At 44.3% G+C, this 15,941-nt stretch overlaps 2 protein-coding genes across 4 annotated transcripts in view; one reads left to right on the forward strand and one right to left on the reverse strand.

The window, feature by feature from the left end:
• Positions 1-1,603: 1,603 nt before the first annotated feature.
• Positions 1,604-9,628, reverse strand: ripply3 (ripply transcriptional repressor 3). Of its 2 annotated transcripts, none has more exons than XM_038801564.1 (4): positions 9,387-9,628; positions 6,948-7,014; positions 4,359-4,417; positions 1,604-4,106 (listed from the first exon to the last, which is right to left on the reverse strand). In XM_038801564.1, the coding sequence occupies exons 1-4, from the start codon at positions 9,461-9,463 to the stop codon at positions 3,908-3,910; spliced, it is 402 nt and encodes a 133-aa protein (XP_038657492.1). In that variant the 5' UTR covers positions 9,464-9,628; the 3' UTR covers positions 1,604-3,907. The 2 variants fall into 2 exon arrangements, with proteins under 2 accessions (XP_038657492.1, XP_038657491.1); XM_038801563.1 differs by lacking the exon at positions 9,387-9,628 and adding an exon at positions 7,531-8,090.
• hlcs (holocarboxylase synthetase (biotin-(proprionyl-CoA-carboxylase (ATP-hydrolysing)) ligase)) overlaps positions 9,588-15,941 on the forward strand; it is a 152,016-nt gene continuing 145,662 nt past the window's right edge. Inside the window, exon 1 of one of the 2 annotated variants that reach the window (XM_038801560.1) lies at positions 9,588-9,689. In XM_038801560.1, the coding sequence (XP_038657488.1) occupies positions 9,612-9,689 (78 nt within the window). In that variant the 5' untranslated portion in view covers positions 9,588-9,611. Of the gene's footprint in view, positions 9,690-9,787; positions 9,878-15,941 lie in introns of those variants that run through there. The other variant, XM_038801559.1, reaches the window with a different exon arrangement.

A 15,941-nucleotide genomic window follows, 5' to 3' on the forward strand; every position in this document is an offset into this window, starting at 1 on the left:
CTTTCAATGAAAAATATCCTAAATGGCCAAATCCTTAACCTAAAACTATGACCACTGATTCTCGACTCCCCACCTTAAGGAAACAACCTCCAAGCATACACCCTGCCAAGTTCATTAAGATTTTTATATATTTCAATTAGATCACTTCCCATTCTTCTGAACACCAGGAAAATAAGCCTAGTCCACTCAATCTCTCTTCATAGGACAATCACCTCATCCAAAGAATCAGTTTAACAAATGTTTGTTGTACTCCCGCGAAGGCGAGTGAATCATTTCTTGGATAAGGAGACCAAACATGTACAGAATAATCCAGGTATCATCTCAACAAGGCCTATACATTGGCAATAAGTCTTCATTATTGTTAAATTCCAATGACTTTGCCATAAAGTCATATTTTGTTTCATAGAATCATAGAATACCTAGGAGACCCTTTTGCAGGACACGCTACCCATGTCTACTTCCCCGCCCACGCACCCCATAACTTAACCCGCACATCCCTAGACACTATGCGGCAATTGAGCATGGCCAATCCACCTAACCCACACATCTTTGGACTGTGGGAGGAAACTGAAGCACCCGGAGAAAACCCACACAGACATGGGGAGAATGTATAAACTCCACACAGATAGTGACCCAAGGCCCAAATTGAGCCCGGGTTCCTGGTGCTGTGAGGCAGCAGTTCTAACCACTGTGTAACTATGCCCCCTATGCTGGCACGTCAACTTTCTGTGATTAGTGTATGCATCAATAGTCACTGACCTACTGTTGTTCAATGTTCTTCAGAACATACAGGTCAGTTAAAATACAACTGAAAGGAGCAGATTCTTGGAAGATTAAATAAAAGTTCTGTATCCTTACTCATAACAAATGACTCTTTCTGGAAAGTTTGTTTGTGTACGTTGGGGGAGGTGGGCGTAGTTATGGATATTGACAGAATAGGTGTTGTTGCGATGCAAAAATAGTCAAGCATTTTGCCATTTGTCACTGTACAGCTCCATTCATGGAAAAAATGGCCAAATGGATGAGATTGTTGGAAGTTACCTGCAGCTGGGGCGTTATCACATTCAGGATAAAAGACACTAAAATTAACTGCCAACTTACTTATTTTGATAACTGCAATAGTATTTTAGCTTCAAATTTAATGATATATTAAGTCAATAACTACTTTATTTATTAAAGATATATTTTTTAAAAATAAACAATTTTAATGAGGTATTTTTGCCATTACAAACAACAACAGTACAAAACAATGTACAAAGAACAATAAACATAGTGCAATCACCGACTCCCATCCCGCCAAGAACCGCCTAATTTACCCCCTTTCTACGCTACCCTAACTCCCTCCTCCTACCCGTCTCCCCCCCCCCCCCCCCCCGTCCCACCCGCTGACGATTAATTCTCCGCGAAGAAGTTGATGAATGGCTGCCACCTCCGGGCGAACCCTAACAGTGACCCTCTCAAGGCGAACTTAATCTTCTCTAGGCCGAGAAAGCTCGCCATGTGTCAGTTAGCCAGGTCTCTGACTTTGGGGGCTTTGAGTCTCTCCAAGCTAGCAGTATCCATCTCCGGGCTACCAGGGAAGCAAAGGCCAAAACGTCAGCCTCTTTCTCCTCCTGGACTCCCGGGTCCTTCAAAACCCCAAAATCCCCACCTCTGGACTCATTGCCACCCTTGTTTCCAATACTCTGGACATGACATCCGCAAACCCCTGCCAATATCCTATTTATTAAAGATATTTAAACTATATATGGCACAAACATTCAGGGAATGGTGACACAGCTAGTTTGAACACTATTCTTCAAACTCTGGGTGGTAGATTTAAATTATGCAAGAGAAATTGGTGAAACAAGAACAGAGGTTGTTGGAAAAACTAGCAGGCCTGGCAACATCTGTAAGGAGTGGGAAGAGAGTTAACATTTGGAGTACTTTTGGCTCTTTGTCAGAAACATTAACTCTACTTTCTCTCCACTAAGATACTTCCAGACCTGCTGAGTGTTCCCTGCGTCCTTTGTTCTTGTTTCAGATTCGAGCATCCACTGTATTTTGCTCAAATTGGTGACATTTTGTCTGACTTTAAAATTAGTTATTGAAAAATCTATGAAGTTGTTGTGATTAAACTCCATGTATGAAAGTATATTTTTTTGCTCAGAGGCCACAAGGACAGATCCTATAAAGGATAGAAATATCATACGTATTTGGGTCTGTCAGTGTAGTGCTGAATGATGAAGAGTTGCTTTGCATTTGACCCCTGTCATACCTGACTTATGTGGTCTTGTGGTGCAGTGGGTAGCATCCCTGCCTCTGGGCCAGAAGCTCAATGTTTGAGTCCACTCAAGGACTTGATGACCAAGGAAGGAGCGTTCATGACATGGCCAAATAGGCCTTTGTATCAACCAGCCAATCCTTCCAACACATGCCATTGCCGGTGATAAGAGCAGGAGAGATTCCTGTGCAGCCATATGATGGAAATAATGCATCTACTATAGTTTCTGATTGCAACATAACTTGAACTTTAAAAAGACATAGACAAGTTGGTGGAATGGGCAAATAAGGGGCAGATGAAGTTCAATATGGAGAAATGTGAGGTGATTCATTTTAGTAGGAAGAACAGGAAGAGACAATGTAAAATAAGAGGTAAATTCTAAAGGGTGTGCAGGAGCAGAGGGATCTGGGTGGATATGTACATCAGTCATTAAATGTGTCAGGATAGGTGGAGAGAGTGGTTAATAAAGCAAACAGTACCCTGGGCTTTACTAATAGTGGCATAGTGTACAAGAGTAAGGAGGTTATGCTGAACTTGTACAAGACACTAGTCAGGCCTTAACTGGAGTATTGTGTACAGTTCTGGTGCCACGCTTTAGGGAGGATGTGAATGCATTGGAAGAAGTGTTGACAAGAATGGTTCCAGGGATGAGAAACTTCAGTTTATGAAGATAAATTGAAGAAGTCGGGATTGTTCTTGGAGAGAAGTTTAAAAGGAGATTTGACAGATGTTCATGAGGGGGTTAGACAGAGTAGACAGGGTAGACAGGGAGAAACGATTCCCACTCAGGAAAAGAAGACTGAGAACCAGAGGACACAGATTTATAGTGATTTACAAAGAAGCAAATACGATGTGAGAAAAAACGTTTTCACACAGCGTGTGTTGGGGTCTGTAATGCATTGCCTGGAAGTGTGGCGAAGGCAGGTTTACTTCAGGTATTTAAGAGGTCATTAAATGACTATTTGAATGGAAACAATGCACAGGTAAAAGTTAGGGGAAAGGGCAGGGCAATGGCACTACGTCGGAACACTCATTTGGAGAACCTCCATCTGCATCATAACGTGCATGGCACCATCACACCGGGCTTAGCAACTTGTCACACAGTGGATGCACAGGGAAAACGGCTTCATTTCCCAGTATTTTCAGACTGTATAAAAGCATTACATCGAATGGATGCTGCCTTGTATTAACATTTTCAGCAGGATTCAAACTCCGACTCTGACTGTAAAAGAACGGTATTTGAGTCTATTGCACCACCTACAGTCACTGACATACTCACAACTTCATTTCATACCAGCTAACACGTTATAACTTGTGTTAATTAAATAATAGACTGGTTTAGAAATTCACTGTGCTTAGTAGAATCCGTTTCGTTAAATTTGATCCCTACATGAAAGGTTTATTTTTTTAAAATTCTCACAGTAATAAACTAAACTGTACAAAATATATTCATATATACATCCACAACAGTGCAAAATTGTCATTTCCTTGCAGTGATAAATACAAATATCGAAATGGCCCGGTGTAAGTTACAGCTACAATTGAATATAGAGAGCAGAGTTGGTCTGTAGTTTGTTGTGGTATCACTTTGGCAAGACAAGCCTTTCCGCTTTGAAGCTGACCCGTCTCCTCCTCTGACTCTCTTCACTGTTTCCAAAACATCCCTCTTGTTTCCGGAGCATTTTCTAATTCCGAGCCACAGGACACAAAGTCCTCCTCCTCCTCCTCAGTATCTGAATCATCATTATAGAAATGAATTGTTGCCTGGACAGGGAAGCTCGCTAGAACCTTTTCTCCCATGTGATGCAGGTAATGTTCAGCTTTGGACCTGGGTAGATACAGCCTGCAACCACAAACACCAGACTGAGATTCATTGAAAGCAATCTGCATTTTTTTTTTTGCAGATATTCGTCTCAATAATATAGTCCTTTGCAAAACCGACATTTACTAGTCCTAAATTTATTGTTTTACATTGGGCAGAAAAATGCCGGTATGTACCTTGGTAGCTACCAATCATTGTAAAAAAAACCTTTGCAATGAAAACTGCAGGCAGAACTTGGCAGTAGGAGCAGGAATGTTTGGGGTTGTTACTCACCTGACTGGGTGTTGAAATCCCAAGGATTTCCTAGCCTCAGGGGAGCTCCCAGGACCGAACTGTATGGAGTAGAAAAGAATATTATTTATTGGGAAAAGAATAATGGTTAATTATGAACGTTGGAACACAGCGTTAGACACGAACAACTGAACGCATATTATCAAAAGCGCCGAAAACAATTGCTCTGCGTGCACACTTTAGGCCGTGGGATAAATGTTGAAGAAAGGCGTGCCCACAAGTAGAATGCACCATGGTCTGAAGCAACTGGTTTCCACTAAAAATAACTCGCTGACAGGAACTACTTCAATTTGGTCGTGCATTCTTTCTCCTAAGTCCCTTTCTCCCTGTCTGTGCCTGAAGCCAAGAGGAAATCCTTGCCCTCCTTCCCAAATCCCTCCACAGTCTCGTCCCACCTAACTCTAGCGTATTGTGTCCTCTCATTTCATGATTACCAAACAGTCGGTACTCCATGTTTTGACCCCCTCCCCCATGCTTCCTTGTGATTAATCTGCTTTCTGTATCTGTTCAACTACCTTTTTGTGAAGATTTTTGAAAGTTTGTAGTCCCGCTAGTGGTGCAGTATAATCATAGAATTTACAGTGCAGAAGGAGGCCATTCGGCCCATCGAGTTTGCACCAGCTCTTGGAAAGAGCACCCCATTTAAGCCCACACTTCCAACCTATCCCTAAACTCAGTACCCCCACCTAACCTTTTTGGACCCTAAGGGCAATTTAGCATATCCAATCCACCTAACCTGCACATCTTTGGACTGTGGGAGGAAACCCACGCAGACATGGGGAGAACGTGCAGACCCCGCACAGACAGTGACCCAAGCGGGGAATCGAACCTAGGACCCTGGAACTCTGAAGCAACAGTGCTAACTATTGTGCTACCGTGCTGCCCATTTTTGGTCTTTGAGATATACATCTTATTAAAACATCTGTGTGCACGCACCATTCCTGACTACAACCACTATTGCCTGTGATCACATTTCAATCAATATTTTTCCAATATAAACGTCCATGCAAACCCTTCATTCAATCTGAAAAAGTCACTGAAGGTTAAACAATGAAATTGTAAATATTGAGGGGAAACATTTCTTCCTCAAATGGGAGATGGCCGAGGGCTTGTGTCCTTCACCTTCATTGGCTGACTGTGATGGGGTCCTATCTTTCTAATGGGCTATTCTTGCTGTATTAATGCAGAATCAGTATAAAAATAGAAAATGCTGGAAAAATCTCAACAGGCCTGGCAGCTTCTGGAGAGAGAAACATGATGACACGTTTCTTCAGAGTCATTAGTCAACCATTTAGGACTGAAATGTCTTCAATCGGAGGGTAGTGAATCTTTGAAATGTCCTCCCTCAGAGTGTCGTAAATGCTCCATTGAAATTGGAAGGTTTTTGGTCTCTGAAGGAATCAAGTTTGTTGACGGGGAAAGCCATTATTGTAGTGAATGGCGGGGCAGGCACGCGGGGATCGGGTGGCCCATTCCTGATCCTATTTCTTCTTTTTTTTATGTTCTTGGAACTAAAGTCTCTTAAACGAGGTATCAATCAAACGCATTGGCCCTGACATTTGTTTCTAGTCTCTGACATCATCCACTATGTGTGAGGGTCAAATTGGACACAATGCTCGATGCAGATCGAGCAAGGGAAGGTTTGATTCCAGTTTTATAATCGAATTGTCCCGGCAACACATCACATTTGCTTTTTCAACACTCTTGCTACAATGATCATGGATCTTCAAGAATTCATGAAGTATAACTCCGGGTTATTCCGTTGCTCAGTAAATCTACAATTTAAACATACTTGCTCAAGTGCATCATACTCCCCTGTTTATGTGAAAAGACATTCATACAAGTCCATTCCCCAGATCCTAGGTCCTCACTCCCCAATGTATTTGCATTATCCCACGCAATCCCAGTCATTCCCCAGTGCATTTATCCAGACAGGTGATAAAGTTGGGAAAGGGCAACATTTCACAAAATAAAACGCTGGCCCCTGATTGCCCCCGTTACTAACTGGCTCTCATAGAGAACTGCCCTCTGCATTTGTGAATTCAATTCATTCTTTATTTAACCTAAATTTTGAGGTGGAATGGAATATCACAAGATGTAACATTACCTAGTACCTTGGAGTGTAACACTTTATCAGTTAAATAAAGAATATTTGAAGATCTAGCTACACAATATCTGCTGGCTTCCATCAGCCACCAACATCATAACCTTCACAAAACATTTGGTCAAGTTGGCGAGACCGGGTCCCCGAACAAAAATGCTGGGTGTATTTAGACATACAAGCAATAAATGATTGATAAGGACACTATGAATGGCTATTTGAAAGTGAAAACATAGATGCTGCAGTTATAATAAAACGACATCGACAGGCGTGTTGTGTTTTATTTTCCAGAATCCCGTTTTTGGTTATTTTTGTACTTGCTATATACGGAATCTCATGCGAAACCTTCCCTTGTGTGAACTCCCAATAATAGGTGGCAGCAGCTCTATGGAAAGCGCCTCCGTGCATTTTCCCTGCCAGTTCAGGTGAGTCAGAGCGGACAGGTGGGGACGCGAGAACCTCTTTCTTACCGAGCTCTGCCTCTGTTTCTCCATGTCTCTGGCTGTCAGCATCCAGGGTCTCCACAACGCGGAGGAACTGCACACACACAAGCAAAGCAAAACGGCGGCTAATGTTAACTGGGTATGGCTGAAGAAAACGAACCCAGGAAAGGAACAAATCCCCTTTCCCTGCAGTTTTTAAATGGGAACAATTCCGGACAATCCTGTAAACGCAGAATGCCAGAGAAATTATTGTGATACTTAACCCGCATATTATTGGAAGTTACAGGTCGTTATAGGCTTCTTAGCTGATCTTTAACCTGGTTGTAAGACTTCTTTAATTTGACCTTTAATTTATTTTAGCTTTCAAGAACTGAACAGATCTATTAAAATTAGTAATCGTTCCTGTTAGTAACATGATTACACTGACAATTAAACATTTCGCTTTAACTCAATGATTCGAAGTAATAATAATCTGTATTATTGTCACAAGTAGGCTTACACTAACATTGCAATGAAGTTACTGTGAAAAGCCCTATAATTGTAAATGGCAGTTTTCTGTATTAGTTACCAAAGGTCTGCTTTATAAACGAATAGAAGAGTTTAATCTTACTTCTGAGGCTGGCCGGGGTCCCGTGCTTCTGCCTGGGGCCCCCTGCAGCATTGACAGGCCAGGGTGACTTTGGCCCGGACACAGTACAGTGCCATTATATCACTGCTTCAGCTTAGCCAGCTAAACAGTCCAGTCGCCAAATGACATCTCCTCAACCACCCGGCAGCTCTTATCTGAGGCTCCTCCGACAGGACAAATAAACCCACCCCAGGGTGAGGTGGAGGGCGTGTGCTTCCGTTAGGCTCGCTGCAGCGGCTGTGAAGGATCCCTCGTTCAGTTTGAGGGGAAGGGCTCATGTGAGGCTCTATTGGTGCAGATGTTAACCTCGAAGCCCTTCCCCACACCCTCAATCCTCTAATTACAGCCCATTCCACAAACCTCATCGGGAAACACATTCTTCCAACGAATTAATGTTCAAAAATCAGACTTGTTCCCTGATACAGACTTCTCCTTAAAACAATTAATAGTTGGCTTTGGGGCTTCTCCCACTGTTTCCCGTGCATTTGAAGATTTCCACAAACACACTGCCCTCTGTTCCCTCCATTAACCAGTCCCATGAAATAGATCTGCCCCCGTTTGGATCAATAATCTCATAGACACTGACTGCAGCTGCTCTGTCATGTCACATTATTATTAAGGAGGATCTTGGATAATAGAATAGAATATGGGCAACATTCTAGCAAAAGCGCCTGTTTTCATTTTTGAGCTGGTTTTTCATTAGACATATCAGATCCTGAGGGGTATTGACAGAGTGGATGTGGAGAGGGTGTTTCCTCTTGTGGGAGAATCTAGATCTCGGGGGCCATTGTTTAAAAGTAAAGGATCGTCCATTCTCCGAGTCGCCATGCCAAAACCTCGTTCACCGCGGGGGTGGAGAATGGCCATTTACCCGGAAATTAGGACCGGCGCCGCTGAGGGAATTCTCCGTCCCCGGAGAATCGCTCAGGAGTCGCTCGCACGCGATCTACGCCATTGACAGATTCTCCAGGCAAAACTGGCTGAGTTCCCGACGGCGTGGTTCTAACCACATATCGGCTGTCGGGAACCTCGGGTGGCGGCTGCGGACTCAGTCTGCGGATGCCCTGGTGGGGGGCAGGCATGTACGATCTTGGGGGAGCCTACATTTTTGATGACAGTCCGTGGTGTGAGTCTGCCATGTTGCACAGCGCCGCTGCCGCAGGCCACCGTCGTGCCCATGCGCGGACTCCCGACCGGAAGTACGGGGCCACGTATCTGCAGCCAGAGCTGCGAGAAGCACTTTGGGGCCCTGCCAGCCCCTGAAGGAAAGTCCAGAGTGAAACGCCTGCGTTTTTACACTGGCGTGTTAGAGAATCCAGCCCATTATTTTTCCTCAGCGGGAGGTTAGTCTCTGGAACTCTTCCTCTAAAGGCAGTGGAAGCAGAGACTTTGAAATATTTTTTTAAAGCAAAGGTAGATAGATTCTGGATTAACCTGGGGTGGGGGGGGGGGGTGGTTCTGGGGGTAGGCAGGAGGTTACAGTGGGGTCAGTTATGATCTTATTGAACAGCAAATTGAAAGGGCCGAGTGGCCTCCTAGCTCCTATGTTTGGAGGCAAGACATAGTTCTACAAATTTTGAGTCGAGCTGTCAGCATGGCAGCAGACAGATTCACGATGAGATAGAATACCCAGCACATTCAAACTCCGGACATTGAATAGATAGAAGTAGCTGACAATTTAAACCAAAATGAGAGTCTCACTCCATATGGAGTCTGCGGACACGATGGGTCTGTTTCCTTACTGTAAAATCTCTATGATTCCAAAGGAATAAGACTTGACATGATATTCGGTTAAAGCTGGACAGAGGTAGCAATACCTCAGTTTCTGAGATTCCTACCAGATTTGGTGCTGCAGGTCTCTCTTGGCTAACAGGCGAAGATGGTGAACCCTGAAGCATTTTCTCTCGATCCACATTCCGTTCAAATTAAAGATAAGTTATACACATCTGCAATGAGTTACAAACTGGATTTCTTTTTCAAAGTCAAGGTGACACAGGCCTGCTGTGTGTTTTACACGGGATTAACCAGGTGTTGCACAGGCTAGGTGATCCACACAATGTGTTATGTGGACAACACACCGTGAGCAGTTAGTTCTGGCTGTCACAATCTCCACTGGAATTTTCTGTCGGGATATTTCCAAGGTCTGGTGCTCTTAGCGAGAAGTGATACTTTCCAGGGAGTGCGACCTGGGAACACGCAGATTTTACTGTCCAATAGAATCTTAGCTTGCATGCTCAGTGTTGGGTTTCATCCTGAGCTGGAGCGGGTTTGGAGGCGGGAACGTCAGCATCTCCTGCCAGGAGGGATCATGGCGGCATTCCGGCTGCAGGTATAAAGTAGTGGAATGGCGGGTGGGGGGCAGGGAGGGGGTGTTAGTGGGAGTTAGAGGGTAGCAGGGGTTGGGGGTACTGAAGGTTTGGGGGTAACATGGGTGAGGGATAGTGGGAACTGGGGGTAAAAGGGGTTTAGGGATAACTGGAGTTTTGGGGGTAATAGGTCATTGGGGTATCAGGGGGTTGCGGTAGTGGGAATGGGAGTAACAGGGGTTTAAGGGGTAACAGGCATTTAGGGGGTAAAAAGGGAGTTGGGGTAAAAAGGGAGTTGGGGTAGTGGGGTTGGGGGTAACAGGCGGCTAGTGGTATAATATGGGGTTGGGGTATCAGAGAGTTGGTGGTAGCGGGGGTGAGGGATGATGGGGTTAAAGGTAGTGGGGGTTTGGGGAAGCAAGTATTAGAGAGTAGTAGGGCTGTGGAGGCTAGGGAGTGGTGGTAGTTGGGGTGGTGGTAACAGGGGGTGCTGGGGGTAGTGGTGGTTAGCAGGGTAGCTGAGGTAGCAGGAGCAGGGTTAAGGGGATGAGGGGAGATAAGGTGCCCTATCTTAAGATCAGCATCCTCTACTTTTTCCAGTGGATCTGCTTATCACCCACAGCTTTGGGTACTCCCAGCTGCAGTGTCCGCCTGCTGTCCTTAATTGGACCAGGCTCTAGAGGTTGCTGCCTTGAAAATGTTATGGAGGGACCAGCCACAGCCGCATCTGGGTTCAGTTCGCAATTGGGATGGGACCCTGGAACTAAAATTCAGGCTAGAATTTCTGAACATACAAAGGTCAATTCCAGTTGGGAATTGTGGAATCACCTTTCCAATGTATTCTTGTGAATTGATGAGAAACTAGTTGGTCCATTCTTTGTTGAAATCCCTTTCTACTTTTAATTGTCTCTCCTTAATTACTGCATTTCTTTTGTTTCACTCACTTCTTGCATCTTCCTGACTTTGCCTGCCTGTCCTCTCTGGTGAAGGTTGTGTGGTGGGGGGTGGGGGAGGGGGCTTGGGGGGGGGGGGGGGGGGGGGAGTGATGTGAAGGACAAAGAGAAAATTAGGTAAACTTTGAATAATATATCAATCTTAAGTAACAAGAACGGGCTGCTGATATAACTGCAAGTGGATTAATAAATTATGTCAAATGTTGTGTTATAACACTTCTATCAAGCACATTGTGATGTTTTATTACTTTAAAGGTGCTCAATAAATACTAAATATACTTCGTCCCAGGAATACCTTCATAAAAGTTTCCTAAAGTAGAACTGTATTAATGCAGGGAGATTCAATGATGCTTAAATTAAAATACATTCCCTTTTAACTTTGGAATGAGTGTAAACACAACTCTGACTGATGGGATAAGAGTCTCTGCTGCCTCTTATGTTATCCATGTGAAAACCTTTGAACAATCAAGACCTAATGGAAAAGCAACGCTTGAAATCGGAAATAAAAACAGAAAATGCTGGAAACACTCAGCTGGTCAGAAAGCATTTGTGGGGAGAGTAACAGAGTGAACACTTTGGGTTGTTGACCTTTCATCAGAATGGAGTATTTGTGGCATTTTGTGTTTTTAAATCCAAACCTTATTCCTGGTGACCTGTGGATCTACAGCACAACACCACTTAGAAAGAGTACAGGCTAGTGGAAATATCATGCTGGTGCAGTAGCGAATGTGTTTCAGAGGCTAGGTCTGGGCTTGAGCTGGATACTTTGTTAGGACAGAGTAAAGATATATTGACTCTGTAACTGGCTGCTTGCTGCACCAGAGCCTGACCTGAAAGTGCTTGATGCCGACACAGGATGCCTAAAGTGGGAAAGTATCCCATTTCTCTATGCAAACATTCCTTGCTTTGATGAGCATAAGAATGATCCATTTCTTTTTGAAAGAAAAAGTCTGTATTTCATCATTACAAGAGCAGTTTCGATTCTAAATTCCTAACTCAGAGGTATAAGATTTTATCAATAAGGACCCACCTATCCAGTAACTGCTTAATCTCATATAATAGGATTGAAGTGTTTATTTGTAGATACAAATCCACTGTAATATCATGTGTAGACTTACATCTGCTACTCTCAGTTTAAGGGGAAAGAGTATATATAGACAAATAGCAAAATATAGTAGATACTGTAAATCTGAAAGGGGGCAACACGGTGGCACAGTGGTTAGCACCGCTGCCTCACAGTGCCAGGGACCAGGGTTTGATTCCGATCTTCGATGACTGTCTGCGTGGAGTTTGCGCATTCTCCCTGTGTCCGCGAGGGTTTACTCCGGGTGCTCCGGTTTCCTCCCAAAGTCTAAAGATGTACAGGTTAGATGGATTGGTCATGCTAAATTGTCCCTTAGTGACCAAAGGTTGGGTAGGGTTACAGATATAGGGTAAGGTAGTGGGCTAGGAAGGGTGCACTTTCAGAGAGTTGGTGCAGACTCGATGGGCCAAATGGCCTCCTTCTCCACTGTAAGGATTGTATGATTCCACGAGTTACTCAGCAGGTCTGAGGCAGGGTGTTGGATTTTCATGCCTCTGATTGCATTAGGGCAGAGACGGGGGATTTAAAAATGGCAGATATGACCCAATATTTGGACTGCTGCCCCCATTGCTGGCACTCCACATTTTTACTGACGCCGTAAACGGGTAGAGAGCCCACACCCAACACTCCTGATCTGGTCGGCTCCATTTTCAATCTAGGCATCTCTTACCCCTCCGCAATTTTCACAGGTTGGGCCAGCTTCTTCCTGATCCATGGTTCACGGGTCTCAGATGTGTCACAACAGTCTGGATTGAGGAACCTTTTGAAAGCTATATTCAAAAGATTTTACTCATACCAACCCCCCCATGTCCACTCCATGCTCCATTGCCCCCTCAACTCCAACACATGCATCTCTACCCAACTGAAGGTCCCCCACACCCTCCATGTCAACTCAGCCAAACCACTTCAGAGCCCAGACTCATAAAGGGATTGTGTGAGTGAATTTGTTGATACACATGCAGAGGATTGTCACATTTTTAAGTTATAATAAGCTATTTTCTCTGTGATCCCTTTTCTCAATGGCTCTATGTTTAATTGTACAAGATAACAAGATTTTAAATGTTTATACCTTCTGTTATTGATACTTTAAAGGTCTAGTTAATTGACTCTTTCATGGGGTGTAGCAACAGCGGCTTAGTTTAAAATAAATTTATGAATTGACTTTTTTTAAGCAGTTCCATACAGGCCATTATTACTGTAGGGTTCATTGCTTCTGTACAGAGTGCATTCTGGATGAGTTGGCATAGACTGTATGAGGGGCCACTGGAGGTGGGTAGGAGCATTTGTTGGCATGTAGACGCATGACGAATGGGTGAAGGGTAAGGGGGTGTGAGAGGTGACGGCCAGAATGCATAAAGTATAAACAAACAACTGGGGTGAAGCCCGAGAGAACTGAGACTGGCCCTTTTAAACAGCCTGCCTTGTCACTTGTCCGCCCCTGTGGCAACCTCTGATTTGCTTCCCGGAGTGAAACATTACCTACCAAGGTGGGTCTGCCGAGTTGGGAAATTGCCTGACTTGAGCTACCCGGTTTCCCATCCCGAAGAGGAAAGTCTGGCCCCATAGGGTGTTAAAACTTGAACCACCAGTTAACCGATTTCTGTTTCTCCACAGATTCTGTCTCACCTATTGAGTGTTTAGGACTCTTTCTGTATTGGATTTAAGATTTTATATAATCAGGTTTAAAAGCAAAATCTGTGGCAACACAATGGTGAGATGCATTAGCATTAAAATTGGTTGTTTTAAAGATGGGTACGTTGCACCTTTTGCCTGGGATTCTCTATAAAGTGGATGACCAATATCAAGTATGTAACTGTTGGCAGGGAGTTGTGGAAGAAAGTACAAAGTGGGAACCAATAATTTTTTAAAAGGAGAATTTGTGACAGGGTTACCCTCTAATAGATCTAGCACACTGGACTAAATCGCTGGCTTTTAAAGCAGACCAAGGCAGGCCAGCAGCACGGTTCAATTCCCTTACCGGGCTCCCCGAACAGGCGCTGGAATGTGGTGACTAGGGGCTTTTCACAGTAACTTCATTTGAAGCCTACTTGTGACAATAAGCGATTTTCATTTCATTTCATTTCTGAGAGTGTGCCTATTGCAGGTATCAGGGTAGGTGGGTGGGGACACAAAGGTGTAGTTGTGGTAGGCAATCCCTTTGAAAATTGTAGTGTTGCTCAGTTTGTTGAAGCAAGATGTCTGGAAGAGACAGTCTCTGGATAATTTAGGACCTGTGCAGAGTTAGGTAATGACACCAGTTAAGAACCACTGGACTAGGGAGGGAAACATCAAACAGCGTTTCCACATTGATCACTACCTAATTTCTCCTGTTGGAAAACACGCATATTTTGACATTGTATTAAGGCAGGATCAATGTGTGGGCTCACTCTTGAATGATTGCTCAGGCAAAGTATGTGAGGGCGGGTGGCAGACAATTGCACCCCAACATGAGTCAAAGCCTCCAAAGAAGAAATGGAGCTAAATAACCTTCGATAAAAAATGGTAGTCTTGAATGAATTAGCCAAAGCTATGGCCCGAGGACATTTCAATTTTAATTCTTAATGTGTCATGGTTGAGTTGTCTTTCAAACGCTTCATAATTATTGTGAATGTGACTCTGTTTTAAATCTCTGTTTCTGCCCCAAGGTGGCCTCTTACTAATACAGGAATTTCTCTTCCTGTCAGCTCTTTAGGATATTTATCAGTCCTCATTTACGTGGCCCAGACCTTGTGGTTGCGAGTTATTGTGTAATAGGACACTTCGGGACATATTTACTGAACAGAGATGACTGGACCTGTCAGTGGTAAATAATTGTGTTTTGACAGGGGTATTTTAAATTAGCACTTACCTGGGGATGTTTAGTTGACCTTTTTTATGAGTTCAAGATAATTCTTCCCTGCCTCCTCCAATTTGATTTGTGGAGGCCAGGTTGGAAACATTTTTCATCTCTATTGTAGAGATGCTTTCATCAGATTCTGCCATGGAAACCATGGCCAGAGTTTAACATTGCTTGGGTGGGCGTGTGCCCCGATCAGGAATTGTGTGAAATTGCACGAGAAGAGGTCGGGAGCGTGTCCTGATGTCATTGCGGCTGATTTAGCACATTGGGCTAAATCGCTGGCTTTGAAAGCAGACCAAGGCAGGCCAGCAGCACGGTTCAATTCCCGTACCAGCCTCCCCGAACAGGCGCCGGAATGTGGCAACTAGGGGCTTTTCACAGTAACTTCACTGAAGCCTACTTGTGACAATAAGCGATTTTCATTTCATTTTCATTGCGCACTTGCATGATATTTTGGTTGGCAACTGTGAGCAGGTGTTGGCTGCACGTCTGCTGACAATTAGCCAATTAAGTCAAATTGACTGAAATTTTACATTGCCCGTGCAATTTCTGGGTTGGCGGCTGGGTATCAGGCATTCACCCTCTGCAGTCCCTCACTCCATACCCCCTCTTCCAGTATTGGCCCCAACTCCTCCAACCATTTAGCCTTCACCTCTTCCACCAAACTCAACTCTTCCCCCACGATCCGTTCATACATACCGAACGTACTGTCCGCCTCCGATCCCTAATGGAGGGAATGCTCTCCAGTAAGGATTATGGCGGCACTACCGGGAAGTCCGAAAAAAAAAAAACCTCTTAACAATTATCTGCACCTGGAGGTACCTAAACATGTACGGGTCTAACAGCCTAAGTTGTCCTGCAGCCCCTCCAGACTAGCAAACAGCCCGTCCAAGAATAAGTCACCCACTTTCTCGAGCCCTCTCTCTCTCCATGCACCAAATGTAGTATCTAGCCTTGCTGGTACAAACAGATGGTTAGCACAAATCGGTGCCAGCCTTGATGCTGCCCCAAACTTGAAATGCTGGTGCAGGTGACGCCTTATGTTTCCCAGAAATGACGCTTGACCCTTCGGAAAAAGACGAGGGCAGGAACACTGGGAAGCACTGAAATAAAAATCGCAGCAAAATGTTCATCATCTTGACCGATTGAGCCTAGCCCGCCAACGATAACAAGTGACTATCCGACCTCTGCCTTAACTCTACTCACCAGGC

The sequence above is a fragment of the Scyliorhinus canicula genome, chromosome 7 (assembly GCF_902713615.1).
Source record: "Scyliorhinus canicula chromosome 7, sScyCan1.1, whole genome shotgun sequence".
NCBI lineage: Eukaryota > Metazoa > Chordata > Chondrichthyes > Carcharhiniformes > Scyliorhinidae > Scyliorhinus > Scyliorhinus canicula.